Source organism: Salvelinus sp. IW2-2015, linkage group LG27, assembly GCF_002910315.2.
Source record: "Salvelinus sp. IW2-2015 linkage group LG27, ASM291031v2, whole genome shotgun sequence".
Classification (NCBI taxonomy): domain Eukaryota; kingdom Metazoa; phylum Chordata; class Actinopteri; order Salmoniformes; family Salmonidae; genus Salvelinus; species Salvelinus sp. IW2-2015.
The window spans coordinates 4,405,319-4,420,713 of NC_036867.1; the positions used below are offsets into that span (position 1 = coordinate 4,405,319).

Consider the following 15,395-nt stretch of genomic DNA (forward strand, 5'->3'; position numbering starts at 1 on the left):
AATAGTGCTTGTAGTCCTCGTTTGACTATGTGGCTAATAGTGCTGTAGTCTCGTTGACTATGTGGAATAGTGCTGTAGTCCCTCGTTGCTATGTGCAATAGTGCTGTAGTCTCGTTGACTTTATGTGCAATAGTGCTGTAGTCTCGTTGACTATGTGCAATAGTGCTGTAGTCGGTTGACTATGTGGAATAGTGCTGTAGTCTCGTTGACTATGTGGCAATAGTGCTGTAGTCTCGTTGACTATGTGCAAATAGTGCCTGTAGTCTCGTTGACTGATTGTGGAATAGTGCTGTAGTCTCGTTGACTATGTGCAATAGTGCTGTAGTCTCGTTGACTATGTGGAATAGTGCTGTAGTCTCGTTGACTATGTGCAATAGTGCTGTAGTCTCGTTGACTAATGTGCAATAGTGCTGTAGTCTCGTGTGACTATGTGCAATAGTGCTGTAGTCTCGTTGACTATGTGGACATAGTGCTGTAGTCTGTTGACTATGTGGCAATAGTGCTGTAGTCTCGTTGACTATGTGAATAGTGCTGTAGTCTCGTTGACTATGTGCAATAGTGCTGTAGTCTCGTTGACTATGTGGAATAGTGCTTGTAGTCTCGTTGACTATGTGAATAGTGCTGTAGTCTCGTTGACTATGTGCAATAGTGCTGTAGTCTCGTTGACTTGTGCAATAGTGCTGTAGACTTTGTTTTTTGACTATGTGGAATAGTGCTGTAGTCTCGTTGACTATGTGCAATAGTGCTGTAGTCTCGTTGCCTATGTGCAATAGTGCTGTAGTCTCGTTGACTATGTGGAATAGTGCTGGTAGTCTTCGTTGACTATGTGGAATAGTGCCTGTAGTCCTCGTTGACTATGTGCAATAGTGCTGTAGTCTCGTTGACTAATGTGGCAATAGTGCTGTAGTCTCGTGTACTATGTGCAATAGTGCTGTATATCGTCGTTTGACTATGTGGAATAGTGCTGTAGTCTCATTGACTATGTGCAATAGTGCTGTAGACTTGTTTTTGACTATGTGGAATATGTGCCGTGCTCTTGTTGTTGACTATGTGGAATATCTCTCTCTCTCCAGCTCGAGTATACTGTCTTCTAGCCACCCCATCACCTCTCTACACTGTCTTCTAGCCTGTCTGTGTGGGTGTGTCTGTCGGCGGGCGGGTCGGTCTGTTTGGGCGGGTCTGTCTGGGTGGGTTATTCTGGGCAGGCGGGTCGGTCTGTCTGTCTGGGAGGGTCGGTCTGGGCGGAAGGGCCTGCCTGCCTGTCTGTCTGTCAGCGGGCCTGCCTGCCTGTCGGACGGGCCTGCCTGCCTGTCGGGCGGGCCTSTCGGGCGGGCCTGATTGCCTGTCGGGCGGGCCTGATTGCCTGTCGGYCGGGCCTGATTGCCTGTCGGACGGGCCTGTCTGTCTGTGGGCGTGTCTCTCTGTCTGTCTCTGTGCGGACGTATCTGTCTGTCTCTGTGCGGACGTATCTGTCTCTGTGCGGACGTATCTGTCTCTGTGCGGACGTATCTGTCTGTTTGTCTGCGGGCTTGTCTGTCTGCTGGGGGGGTGTGTGTCTGTGTCTGTCTCTGTCTGTCTGTCTGTCTGTGTGGGCGTGTCTGTCTGTGCGGGCAAATCTGTCTGTCTGTGCAGGCGTGTCTGTCTTTGTCTGTGTGTCTGTGCGGGCGTATCTGTCTGTGCGGGTCTGTCTGTGTCTGTCTGTCTGTGTGAGCGTGTCTATGTCTGTCTGTGCGGGCGGGCCAGTGTCTCTGTCTGTGTGTGCCTGTATCTGTGCGGGCGGGTGTGTCTGTCTCTCTCTGTGTCTGCCTACTTGTCTGTCTGTGTGCCTGCCTGCCTGTCTGTCTGTGTGGCCGCGAGTCTGCCTGCCCGTCCCTGTCTGTGTCCCTGCCCGTCCCTGTCTGTGTCCCTGCCTGTCTGTGTGTGCCTGTGTGTCCCTGCCTGTCTGTGTGTGCCTGTGTGTCCCTGCCTGTCTGTGTGTGCCTGTGTGTGCCTACCTATCTGTCTGTTTGTCTCTGTGTGCCGGTCTTCTGTGCTTTGTCTGTGTGTGCCTGCTGTGCCTTGTCTGTGTTTGTGTGTGTGTTTCCTGTCTGTCTGGCGTGCCTGTCTCTGGCCTGTCTGTCTGTGCTGTGCCTGTCTGTCTGTGCGTGCCTGTCTCTGCCTGTCTGTCTGTGCTGCCTGTCTCTGCCTGTTCTGTCTGTGCGTGCCTGTCTTCTGCCTGTCTGTCTGTGCTGCCTGTCGCTGCCTGTCTGTCTGTGCGTGCCTGTCTCTGCCTGTCTGTCTGTCTGTGCTGCCGTCTCTGCCTCTGTCTTGTGCGTGCCTGTCTCTGTCGTGCTGTCTCTGCGTGCCTGTCTCTCCTGTCTGTTTGTCTGTCGTGCTGTCTCTGCCTGTCTGCTCGTGCTGCCTGTCTCTGCCTGTCTTTCTGTCTGTGCGTGCCTGTCTCTGCCTGTCTGTCGGTTGCTTGCCTGTCTTGCCTGTTGTCTGCCTGTCTGCTGCGTGCCTGTCTCTGCCTGTCTGTTGCGTGCCTGTCTCTGCCTGTCTGCTGTGCGTGCCTGTCTCTGCCTGTCTGTCTGTGCGTGCCTGTTCTCTGCCTGTCTGTCTGTGCGTGCCTGTCTCTGCCTGTCTGTCTGTGCGTGCCTGTCTGTGTGTAGAACTGGGATGTGCATGCATATATTCAAGCGCATCAGTGTGTGTGCGCTCACATATATGCTTGGGACAAGTTGAGTGATGATGGGATAGGAAGTGTTTGTTACTCACCGTAGCCATGGGCCTTTCCTTTGTGCAACCAGGCTGCCAGAAGCAGCAGAATTCTGGGCCCGGGCCAAAACAGGCTGCAGAGTAGCACAGGGAGAGGAAGAAACCATCCCCCCTCTTTCTCTCTGTTTGTTCCATATGTCTCTCTCTCTCTCTGTTTGTGCTCTCTAGCGCTCTGTCGCTCTTTCTCGCTCTCTCGGTCGAGCTCTCGCTCTGTCGCTCTCTTTCCCACCCCATGCCCCTCTCCTCCCCTGCCTCTCTCCTCCCCACCCCCTGCCTCTCTCCATCCTGTTCCTGTCACATGTCCTGGCGGGTGCAGACACAACACCACATCAAGCAGTATACACTAGGCTAGACTCCTAGGCCTACACTCATATTCACTTATGCAGTTGTTTTTCACACGTATACAGTAATATTTAATTTTGTCGACACACAAACCATTTACATGTTTGCATGTACTGTGCATTTGGAAAGTAGTCAGACCCTGTACTTTTTTCCACATTTTGTTACCTTACAGCCTTATTGTAAAATGGATTAAATAAATGTTTTGCCCTCATCAATCTATACACAATACCCCACAATGACATCACAGCAAAAAACAGGTTGTTAGAAATGTTTTCAAATTCATACATCAACAGAAATACCTTATTTAAATAAGTATTCAGATCATTTGCTATGAAATTGAGCTCAGGTGCATCCTGTTTCCATTGATCATCCTTGAGATGTTTCTACAACTTGATTGGAGTCCACCTGTGGTAAATTCCATTGATTGGACATGATTTGGAAAGGGACACACCTGTCTATATAAGGTTCCACAGTTGACAGTGCATGTCAGAGAAAAAAACAAGCCATGAGGTCGAGGGAATTGTCCTCAGAGCTCCGAGACAGGATCGTGTCGAGGCACAGACCTGGGGAAGGGTACCAAAACATTTKTGCGGCATTGAAGGTCCCCAAGAGCACAGCGGCCTCCGTCATTTTTAAATGGAAGAAGTTTGCAACCACAAAGTTTATTCCTAGAGCTGGCTGGCCGCCTGGCCAAACTGAGAAGTTGGGGGAGAAGCCCCTTGGTCAGGGAGGTGACCAAGAACCCGATGGTCACTTTGACAGAGTTCCAGAGTTCCTCTGTGGAGAAGGAGAACCATCTCTGCAACACTCCACAAATCAGGCCTTTATGGTAGAGTGGCCAGACGGAAGCCACTCTTCAGTAAAAGGCACATGACAACCCACTTGTCGTTAGCCAAAAGGCACCTAAAATACTCTGACCATGAGAAACAAGATTCTCTGGTCTGATGAAACCAAGATTGAACTCTTAGGCCTGAATGCCAAGCATCATGTCTGGAGGAAACCTGGCGCCATCCCTACGGTGAAGCATGGTGGTGGCAACATCATGCTGTGGGGATGTTTTTCAGCGGCAGGGACTGGAAGACGCTTCAAGTACAGAGATCCTTGATGAAAATCTGCTCCAGAGCATTCAGGATTTCAGACTGGGGTGAAGGTTCACTTACCAACAGGACAACGACCCTAAGCACACAGCCAAGACAATGCAGTAGTAGCTTTGGGACAAGTCTCAATGTCCTTGAGTGGCACAGCCAGAGCCTGGACTTGAACCCGATCGAACATCTCTGGAAAGACCAGAAAATTGCTGTGCAGCGACGCTCCCCATCTAACCTGACAGAGCTTGAGAGGATCTGCAGAGAAGCATGGGAGAAACTCCCCAAATACAGGTGTGCCAAGCTTGTAGCGTCATACCAAATAAGACTCGAGGCTGTAACCGCTGCCAACGATGCTTCAATAAAGTACTGAGTAAAGGGTCTGAATACTTATCTAAATCCGATATTCCATTTTATTTTTCATGTTCTAAAAAAACAGTTTTTGCTTTGTCATTGTGGGGTATCGTGTGTTGATTGATGAGGGAGAAAAAACAATTGAATCCATTAGTATAAGGCTGTAACGTAACCAAATGTGGAAAAAGTCAAGGGGTTTGAATACTTTCCGAATGCGCTGTACATGCATCCGCACAGAGTTGCTATTGCAGAACTGTATAACTCATTCTGGCCCAATGACCAATAACACCATTACCTGAGCTTTGCTTTGTGCCTTATCTGACTCTATTACCTAAAATTCCACACACAGACACACACACACCAACTCCACACAACCTCAAACATTCATGGCTGAATAACTCAGTGCAGCAGCTTTGCATTGGGGGGCAATACTCCCTTTCTCCATGCTGTCAGGAGAGACATGGCTGTGCATCGATCTGGGGTGTCAGAGGTGGGGACTGGGGTGTGCTTAGCCAATGAGGACGGGGACGGGCCCCTCTGGAGTGGGGGTGTGGGTGGTCTTTGACCCCACTGGCTAACCACTTACCTGCTGGTGCCACTGTCTGCCACAGCCCACTGTGGCATAGCCAGACTTTTATTAGTCACCTGCACCCAGACTATTTATCTTCAGTGGCAGAGCTAATGTTCTCTTTGGAGCCCTTTCGTGCATTCCCATCTTGATCTATCTCGTGTTTTCTGCCTTACCTCGCTTTCTCGCTCTCTTTCTCCTTGGCTCATACTGTCTCGTTCTTTCTCCCTTCCCCCTGCCCTCTATTTTTGTGCTGCTTGGAGCGGCGGAGGGAGAAGAGGTGGAAGGTCTCTCCCTTGGCTGAAATCCTGGGACTGTGTGATGGCTTGGAGGTGTTCTCGTGAGGTGGGGGAGAGGGGGAGGTGTCGCTCAGTCAGAGCCGAAGTCTTTTCACACTATCCTGTTGGCTCTGTTTTTTTTACTGGTCCTCTATCACTCTCTCTTTCTCCGATCCTGTCTCACTCTGTTAGGGCCGGTACGATACAGTATCARGATACTCATTAGCGCCGTGGCTACGAAAAAAATCTACGATGCGGATTTGACTTCTGTAGGAAAACAGCCCTAATCTTGGAAACAAACATCATTAGGTTGTCATCCAGTCACATTTATTTATTTTCCAAGCACTCAATATTTTACATATGGCATGTTTTTTAAAGGACAAACGAGTCTGGTTTGCTTCGTATTTTCATTTTTGCCATCGAAAAAAGTTTGCGATACTGGTATCGTCACAACGCTAATCTCTATCTAGCCAGGGCAGCTGAGGCTATTGTGTGGCACTGTGTGTGTGGCACTGTGTGTGTGTGGCACTGTGTGTGTGTGGCACTGTGTGTGTGTGGCACTGTGTGTGTGTGGCACTGTGTGTGTGTGTGTGATTGGAACTTCAGCAACACAGTGTTTTTGTTTACCCTCCAGACAATGGGATCTGTTACCTCAATGTCAAGGGTCTGATTCAAGTAAAGACTTGCGTCCCAAACTACACCCTGTTCCCTATGTAGGGCAATACTTTTGACCAGGGCACATAGGGACTATGGTCAAAAGTAGTGCACTATTTGGGACACAGACTGCTTGTCAACCGAGGCAAGTTCAGACTGCTCCCGTTACATTACAGTTACTACATCATTCTAGTGGTCATCTCATCTGTAGCTACCAGAAATACAATGCAGAAGTACTGTCTTGTATGAGGCCTTGAGGTATTAAAAGGAAAATTCTTACCAAAGGTGAAACTTGATTGTGAACTGTACTAAGTACACAACGTGTCACTGTCAACCATATGATTGAGGCAACAATGTGAAGAGTCTAGTATAGATAGATAGTCTATAAATAAACATATATAGGTGCTCATTCTATGGACTACAGAAAAGGGATGGAATGAATGGAAAAGGATGAAAAGGATCTATAATATAAAATAATCATATATGCCATTTAGCAGACCCTTGTCCAAGTCATACGTGCATTTTCCTATGGGTGGTCCCAGCGGGACTCAAACCCATACTCGTCATTATTCTCTGAGAAACTAACAGCCCAACAGCATAATAGGAGTATGGGTGGAGAACTGAAATGTGAAGGGAATCCAGCCTTGTCTGGCTGCTCTGTGGTGCTGTTGAGATGTTCTTGCTGCAGTACGGCTCTCTTGGGGGAGGGGAGAGGGGGGGGGGGGAAGACATCTCAGGAGACAGTGGCGGTTCTGCCGCAAGTTAAAAATAGCTGCCCGGGCTCAGCCAATGGGACGCTCTGGCCTCGTCACCCCTCCCATCTGTGCTAGCCGAGCGTGAACGGCGGGCATGTATTCACCACGGCAGCAGCAGCAAAGAGACAGAGATGGAGAGACGCTGGTGTATTTACCACTGGAGAGGATTAAAACAGGCACTCCTCTTTTCTCCATATCTCTCTCCTTTTCTGATGCATCTCCTCCTACCTCTACAATGACACAGACTATAAGCATATTATCATCTGAATGTGTACATCCCCCCCCCCCCCCAAAGAACAGAGTTTTGATTGGATGGATAATTGAGGCTCTATAGATCCATCATATTGGCATGTCAGTATTTAGCAGGTGTGCTTTGTTCGCAATGACATTCCCATGTAAGTCTAATCAAGAGGCTCAGCTTGTCTTCCCTGTGTGTTCACTGTGCCCTTAACGGACCCCTGATCATACTGAGTGCATTCCCAACCATTCATGTCATCAACGGGGGTCCCCTGATTTCTTCTGGGCGGTAACCAAACTGTGATCGCTAAAGCTACGTCATGTTCCCACTCGTCTGATTGGTCGATAGGAGAGGGGGGTCATTTGTTTCAAGTAATTTTTGGTGAAGATGAGCCTAGCCGAACCTCCCAGTGAGATGTGGTACTGTAGTACTAGAGTTCAAGGTGGGTCCCCAGGCCTTATAACTCAGGTACACATTGAACTTTGCACACTCTGACTCCCCCGCTGGTGTAGTCTCACACCCATCCATTTTACTCCATTTAGTTTGCTAAGACTTTCATTGCAGGCCAAACACAGTGGGTTTGTTAACTCTCTCTCTCTCTCACTCTCACTCTCACTCTCACTCTCACTCTCACTCTCTCTCTCTCTCTCACACACTCTAATCTCTCACACACACTCTAATCTCTCACCCGATTTGCTGGGACTGTTATGTTCTGCCTGAAACCATTGCCTCGGCGTTCTAATGAGAGCTGGGGTCTTCTAAACAGGGGTTGTCATGGTGACGCCTTTCTGTGTGGGTTTTACTGCATGTGCTGATTCTCCAATGTGAGGAGGGGAAGAAGAAAAAGAGGGAAACATGGACGCAAGGAGTGAGAGGCAGAAGTGGAGGGTGGGGGCCTTTTTCAGACCAGCTCCCAGGGTAATGTGAATGGTAGTTGCAGGGAAAAGGAACTAGGATATAGTGTTTGTTAATATTTTAAGAAATTGAAAAGGGCACTTCTCCCCAATAGCCTATTTTTGCATTGAAACATAGTACTKACTCTATCTAAGCCTAAAGAGTCTTGAAATGAAGCTTACCATATTATTATTCCTGTATTTCACACATTTTTCTTATTGGAAAACAATTATCATACCCTGAGGTCTTTCTATAGTAGATGGAGTGGATGTGAATACTAGAACGTAAGCTGATATCACTGCTATTGAGTGATTCCTCACGAGACCAGGACAGAAAAATACCATGATGTTTTGGATTTTCACGAAATGTAATCCATAGAATGGTCCTTTGGAGGAAGGATTGTTGTATTTTAAAGCATAATTGATAATGAATTCATATCATTTTGAATATTTGTGACATTTTGGACTTACCCAGGCCTCCTTTAAAGTGGAACTGACAGTGTTTGAACAACTTTGCACATATAAAAAAAATCACTGAAGCTGGAGACTCATATCCCTCACTAACTTTGAGCAGCTCACAGATCACTGCACCTGTACATAGCCCATCCAACTACCTCATCCCCATACTGTTATTTATTTAAAAAAAATAAAAAAACAGATACCCCAGTATCTCTACTTGCACATTCATTTTCTGCACATCACTCCAGTGTTTAATTGCTAAATTGTAATTATTTCGCCACTATGGCCTATTTATTGCCTTACCTCCCTTATGTTGCCTCATTTGCACACACTGTATATAGACTTTTTCTATTGTGTTATTTGACTGTATGTTTGTTTATTCCATGTGTAACTCTGTTGTTTGGGTCGCACTGCTTTGCTTTATCTTGGCTAGGTCGCAGTTGTAAATGAGAACTTGTTCTCAACTAGCCTACCTGGTTAAATAGAGGTGAAATWAAAAAAAAATCTGTAAAAAATATCTAATTCCCAGTTTATGCTACAAAATCAACTTTCTAAGAGATGTTAAAAATAGGTTATATTTGACTCAAAATTCCATGACGTAGAGTAAGGCATTTTTGGCAGAAAGATGGATGCAGTTCAGTGCATGATAAATTCACCAATATATTTCTTGGTAGTCCAACAAATATTGCTACCAGTGTTGTAAATCACAACTGGCCTGGGATCTTGTTTGCTGCCTCCAGCCATTCGGGATGCACGGTTTCAATTACTCAATATTGGACAAAAACGGACAAGCAAAGGCTGGGAATGTCAATACAATCAAACTAGCGAGGGCAATGATCACAAGTCAGTCATAACGTGGCTAATAGACTATCTATTTATGTAGCTATGTATTTATTTAGCAAGCTGAAAACATGGAGCTCAATGTTAACTAGCTAGCTAGCTGCTAAGAGGACGTCATTGGGTGAGTGGCCAACTTTTTCTCCCCATATCGTTTTTCGGTGGCTACAGCTAGAGATGCATGTGTCATTTGGTTAGCTAGCAAGAAATGTCAATCACTTTGCTATAGCTAGCTATGCTGAACTTGAACGACTGTTATCCACAGTTCGCATATCTTTTAGTTGTCAATCAAATGTATTTGGCATCTATCAAATGGGCAGGCAGGCCGGAAAGTTCCCATTCAGATGTCAAAACGTGGGACGAGCAGACTACTATTCCGTATCGTTTATCAGCACAATTTTGACGGCCAACAAGCTGAAAARGTTTGAGAGGGTTTGTCTACGGTTACCTCATTAGATTTGAGCTCATCTCGCTCTGGCTAACAGTTGTTGATCTTGTTGTTGTTGATGTGCATAGCCAACTAAGGAAGAGAGAGAGCCTACCTGTTCATGGTTGTTTAATCAATATGACGGTAAAGTTCCCAAAATGTAAGAAGACTCCTGTAGTATTTACATATTGGCAGAAATCCATTCAGGTGTATTATATGTCTAAAGTCACTCAGTTGCTCCTGCCTGTAAACCAATGTCCAGTTCAAAGTGAATGAAGGCAGGCCTGTGTGGCAAATGGCTTATTTGCATATAAGCTTACTGTAGTTCTGATTGACTATGGCACACCTGTGACTGTGTAGAATCTGGGCCTGGACAAGACTGACACGTTTTTATGAGATTGTATTTGCTGCAGTGTTTATMAATTGTTCTAACGCACGGCCGCTTTCCAACTCTATGTTGCTATAGAATTTTCACATACCTTACTGTCATTCCCAAACATTCTATGAAAGTATGAAAACTTGAAAAATTCCATGTCTGTGCTCGCTTGTCAGAAAATGGATTAAAAAGGRATCATATTCTTCCTGGGGTTGTATTTGAATAAGAGTTAATGTTGCTAAAGCGCTGTCAGTTCCACTTTAAGACTCCATAAGGTTTCATCTGTAAGTGCTACAAATTGAACATTGGTGTCATATGAAGCTTTACCGTTTGTTTTGTTATATGATAAGAAAGCATATCAAAGTTCCGAAGTGGGATCTCTGCTACTTTTAGAGTTATGATCCAATTTGTAAGCATGTGAAAATGAATTCAAAATGGCCCCCCTATGCTGGTGATTTGCAGGATGTAGAAGGAGGGATCTGCTTGGTTACATTGCCTACTATGCCAATTTCGCTGTATAAAATGGGCCATGACTTTAAAACTYGCAGAAATCCCACTTTGGAACCTGTAGAGTATATTGTGTTACAAAATATACTGAAAAATAAGGCAAATACTATTTTCCACATTGTAGAATTATGGTAAAGACATAAAAACTATGAAATAACACATGGAATCATGTAGTAACCAAAGAAGTGTTAAACAAATAAAATATATTTATTATATTTCAGATTCTTCAAAGTAGCCACACTTTGCCTTGATGACAGCTTTGCACACTCTTGGCATTCTCTCAACCAGCTTCACCTGGAATGCTTTTCCAACAGTCTTGAAGGCGATCCCACATTTGCTGAGCATGTTGGCAGCTTTCCCGTCACTCTGCGGTCCAACTCATCCCAAACGGGTTGAGGTCTGGTGATTGTGGAGGCCAGGTCTGATGCAGCACCATCAATCTCCTTCTTGGTCAAATGCCCTTACACAGCTGGAGGTATGTTGGGTCATTGTCCTGTTGAAAAACAAATGATTGTCCACTAAGCCAATCAGATCGGATGGTGTATCGCTGCAGAATGCTGTGGTAGCCATGCTGGTTCAGTGTTCCTTGAATTCTAAATAAATCACGGACAGTGTCACCAGCAAAGCACCCCGACACCATCACACCACCTCCTTCATGCTTCACGTTGGGAACACACATGCAGAGATCATCCGTTCACCTACTCTGCGTCTCACAAAGATACGGCAGTTGGAAAAAATCTCAAATTTGGACTCAGCAGACCAAAGGACAGATTTCACCGGTCTAATGTCCGTTGCTTGTGTTTCTTGGCCTAGCAAGTCTCTTCTTTAGTTGTGGTTTCTTTGCAGCAATTCGACCTGAAGGCTGATTCTCCTCTGAACGTTGATGTTGAGATATGTCTGTTACTTGAACTCTGAAGCATTTATTTGCTGCAATCTGAGTTGCAGTTAACTCTAATGAACGTATCCTCTGCAGCAGGGTAACTCGGGGCTTCCATTCATGTGGCGGTCCTCATGAGAGCCAGTTATCATAACGCTTGATGGTTTTTGCGACTGAACTTGAAGAACCGTCAAAGTTCTTGACATTTTCCGCATTGACTGACCTTCATGTCTTAAAGTCGTGATGGACTGTTTCTTTTTGCTTATTTGAGCTGTTTTTTCCATAATATGGACTTAGCCCTATTTGGTAAAAATACAATTTTCTGTATACACACCTTACCGTGTCACAACCAACTGATTGGCTCAAATGCATTAAAAAGCAAGAAATTCCAACTTTTACAAGGCACACTGTTAATTGAAATAGCATTCCCAGGTTGACACCTCATGAAGTTGGTTGAGAGAATGCAGAGTGTGCAAAGCTGTCATCAAGGCAAAGGGTGGCTACTTTGAAGAATCTCAAATATAACATATATTTTAGATTTGTTTATCACTTCTTTGGTTACTACATGATTCCATATGTGTTATTTCATTGTTTTGATGGCTTCACTGTTTATTCTACAATGTAGCAAATAGTACAAATAAAGAAAAACCCTTGAATAAGTACGTGTGTCCAAACTTGACTGGTACTGTATATTTTCAATATTCATACGTTAATGTATTTTTTTCCCATTGAAATTAAAATACTTCTGGTATTACAGAGCAAGCGGTAAAGCTTCATATGACACCAATGTTTTCTTTGTAGCACTTACAGATTAAACATTATGGAGTCTTAAAGATGTGCTATGCAGAAATTGCTCTGCCATTTTCTGGTTGCTAAAATTCTAATAGTTCACCATTTCAGTTTGTGACAAAACATGCAAGTATAGTGTAGATAATCATTGTACCACATAAACCACTGTGAAATGTATTTTCCTTAACCTAAAATATTGTATTTTCAGGGGTTTGAAGTTTGTGTACAAAACCAAAGGTAAAAGACGAGAACTCATTTTTAAAATGGGAAGCATACGAATAGCACACATAGAACATGTCTTCCGCTTCTTAGACTTGCATTCAATGAGTGACAGATCTATAACTCACATTTCTATGTGAATTTTGTTGGATTGCCCAAAAAGTTAAACATTGCAGCCATAAAGGAGGCCTGGGTAAGGCCAAAATGTCACATTTTTCAACTTTAATTATTTATCAATTATGCTTTTAGATACAAATATATGTCAACAATCCTTCCAAAGGACCATTCTATGGATAAAATTGTGAAAATCTGAAATCTTTTTTTTCTCTCCCTGGTTTCTTGAGGAATCACTCAATAGCAGTGGTATCGGCTTATTCACATCCACTCCATCCACTATAGAAAGACCTCAGGGCATGGAATTGTCAAGTCGTAGACTCTGTTTTATAGAGAGAACACTAGGTATTGAGTTATTAAAGCAGCTGGGTTTTGGCTTTGGAATGTGGTGGTGAGTTGAAGTGAGAATACCTGGGAGGAAGATGTTCCCTAATTAACTTGAAATTAGTGCCTAATTGGAAGGGCTGTGAATTGTTCTGCTTGGATGGTGTCAGTGTGTGACTCACTAGAGAACCACAGGAGTTGAGCGGGGCCTCAGTTCCCCATTGTTCTGCATTCAAAACTGGGAACTTTTTCTAATGAGAAATTCCTTTGATGGTGGCCAAACCATTTTGGAAATAAATAGCATTTGTCTCATATACCTTTGTCTCAGGGCCAGGTTTTCTACGGGACCAAACTGAGCTCGCATTTATCCATATCGTCTTGATTACTCTACTGCAACATGGCCAAATGTTTTATTGTTATTCCTTTTGTTGTTGTTGTGAGAATTGGTTGGAAGCCTATTATTTTTTTGTTACAAACAGCTGTCAATTAAGGCATGACTTTGCTTTTATTTCCTGTCTTCCAGATGTCTTTATGGCTGTGGTGGGAGAAAGCGTAAAGTATGCTCATCTCAATACAAAGGGGTGGTTAAGGGGGGTAGCCCCTATTTGCAAAACCGCGCAGGCAGGTGTGTGCACACCTCACCGTCCTCCGGAAAAGCTCTATACTAAGACGCGCAGATGCCCTAGTCCCGCGGGCTGCGATCAATGCCAGAAGCGGTGCACACATACTAGCCCCATCTAGCTGGTGGACAGCCTGCCCAGTGGCGCGCGTAGCCCATACCGCCTGTTTGACCGCAAGTGTGTGGCTGGTCACCCTAGCCCTCGGCTGGGGAGCCAAGGTAGGGGCAGATGGCGCGCTATGTACCCTGACAGGGGCTAGAGCAAGAGGGCGTGCCCTGGGCCCGTCCCGGCTGGAGCAAAGGGGCGTGCCCTGGCCTCGGCTGGGACAACCCGCGGGCGTGCCCTGGCCGATCTCGGCTGGAGCACGGGGCGGTTTGCACATCAAATACCATGGAGAACATGGAAAGGGAGAGGCGTCCGGCCGTAAATGCCCTCCGTGCCCTGGCAAGCAAGAATATAGGACGGTTATCCTCTGCGCCCAGCTAACGACGCTGTGAGCAAGAGGGAGTAGCCTCGTGTCTGACATAACAGAAATGGGAGCAAGGGGAGTTGGCCTCTGGCCCTCAGGTGGCAGGGGATGTTGGCCCTCTAAAGGAGGGGAGTTGGCTGTTGCCCCTAGCCTACTCGGCAAGGAAGCAAAGGAAGCAGTGTGCTCCTAGCCCTCGGCAAGACAGGGAGGTGACGTCCACAAGGAAGGTGCAGAGAGAAGAACACGAGCCCCGACTTCATGGCACTGGAGTGACCACTTACCCGCCCTGGCGGAGGAAGGACGTCTAGCTGGAGGAGGATAGGAGCCGTTGCCCTAGCCTCGGCGGGGGAGGAAGGAGCGTGCCCTAGCCCTCGCGGAGGAAGGAGCGTGCCCTAGCCCTCGGAGGGAGGAAGGAGCGTGCCCTAGCCCTCGGAGGGAGGAAGGGAGTGCCCTAGCCCTCGGAGAGGAGGAAGGAGCGTGTGCCCTAGCCCTCGGAGGGAGGAGAGGAGCGTGCCCTAGCCTCGAGGAGGAAGGACTGCGAAAGGCGTGGCCCTAGCCCTCGGAGGAGGAAGGAGCGTTGACCCATATGCCCCTCAGGCGGGGAGAGAAGGAGCGTTCCCTAGCCTCGGAGGAGGAGAGCAATGATAGAAGCGTGAGTAAACCCTAGCCCTCGGAGAAGGAAGGAAGCGATGGCCCTAGCCCTCGGAGGGAGGGAAAGGAGCGTGCCCTAGCCCCTGGGCGGGGGGGAGGAAGGAGCGAGCCCTAGCCCTCGGACGGAGGAAGGAACGTGCCTCTACTTGAAGGAGCGGGGAGAGTGTGCCCTAGCCGTCGGCGGGAGAGGAAGAGCGTGCCCTAGCCCTCGGCGAGAAGCCAAGTAGTGAAGAGCCGAACCTGGCGAGCAAACGTATCGCGGAGCCTAGCCCTCTGCCTATGCGAGTTGGGTACAAGTGACAGGTAGCGCGCGATAGCCCCTAGCCCCTCGGCCGGTTAGTGAGGGAAGGAACTTGCCCTAAAGCCCGTCGGCCGGGATAACGAGGAAATGAGCTCGTGCCCTAGCCCTGGCCGGGAGGGAAGGAGCTGGATCCCTAGCGCCTCCGGCCGGGGGCGAAGGGCGTGCCCTGAGGCCCCTTCGTGCCGGCCACCCCAGGAAGAGCAAAGGAGCGTGCCCTAAGCCCGCGCGGAGGAGAAGGAGCGCATTCCCTAGCCCTCGGCGGGAGGAAGGAGCGTGCCCTAGCCCTCGGAGGGAGGAAGGAACGTGCCCTCTTAAGGAGGGAGAGGCGTGCCCTAGCCCTCGGCGGGAGGAAGGGGCGTGCCCTAGCCCTCGGCGGGAGGAAGAGGCGTGCCCTAGCCCTCGGCGGGAGGAAGAGGCGTGCCCTAGCCCTCTAAAGGAGCAGGAGCCCAAAGAGTGTCTCTCAGGTACAGTATAGAAAACCATGCTGTATGTTTTAAAATCACA

General features: G+C 47.1%; 1 protein-coding gene across 1 annotated transcript in view; it reads left to right on the top strand.

Moving 5' to 3' along the window:
- Nucleotides 1-15,395, top strand: part of kmt2ca (lysine (K)-specific methyltransferase 2Ca) — a 233,193-nt gene that overhangs the window by 133,203 nt on the left and 84,595 nt on the right. The window contains 5 exon segments of the mRNA XM_070435637.1: nucleotides 13,374-13,402; nucleotides 13,723-13,914; nucleotides 14,002-14,166; nucleotides 14,277-14,385; nucleotides 15,164-15,355. Coding sequence (XP_070291738.1) covers nucleotides 13,374-13,402; nucleotides 13,723-13,914; nucleotides 14,002-14,166; nucleotides 14,277-14,385; nucleotides 15,164-15,355 — 687 coding nt within the window.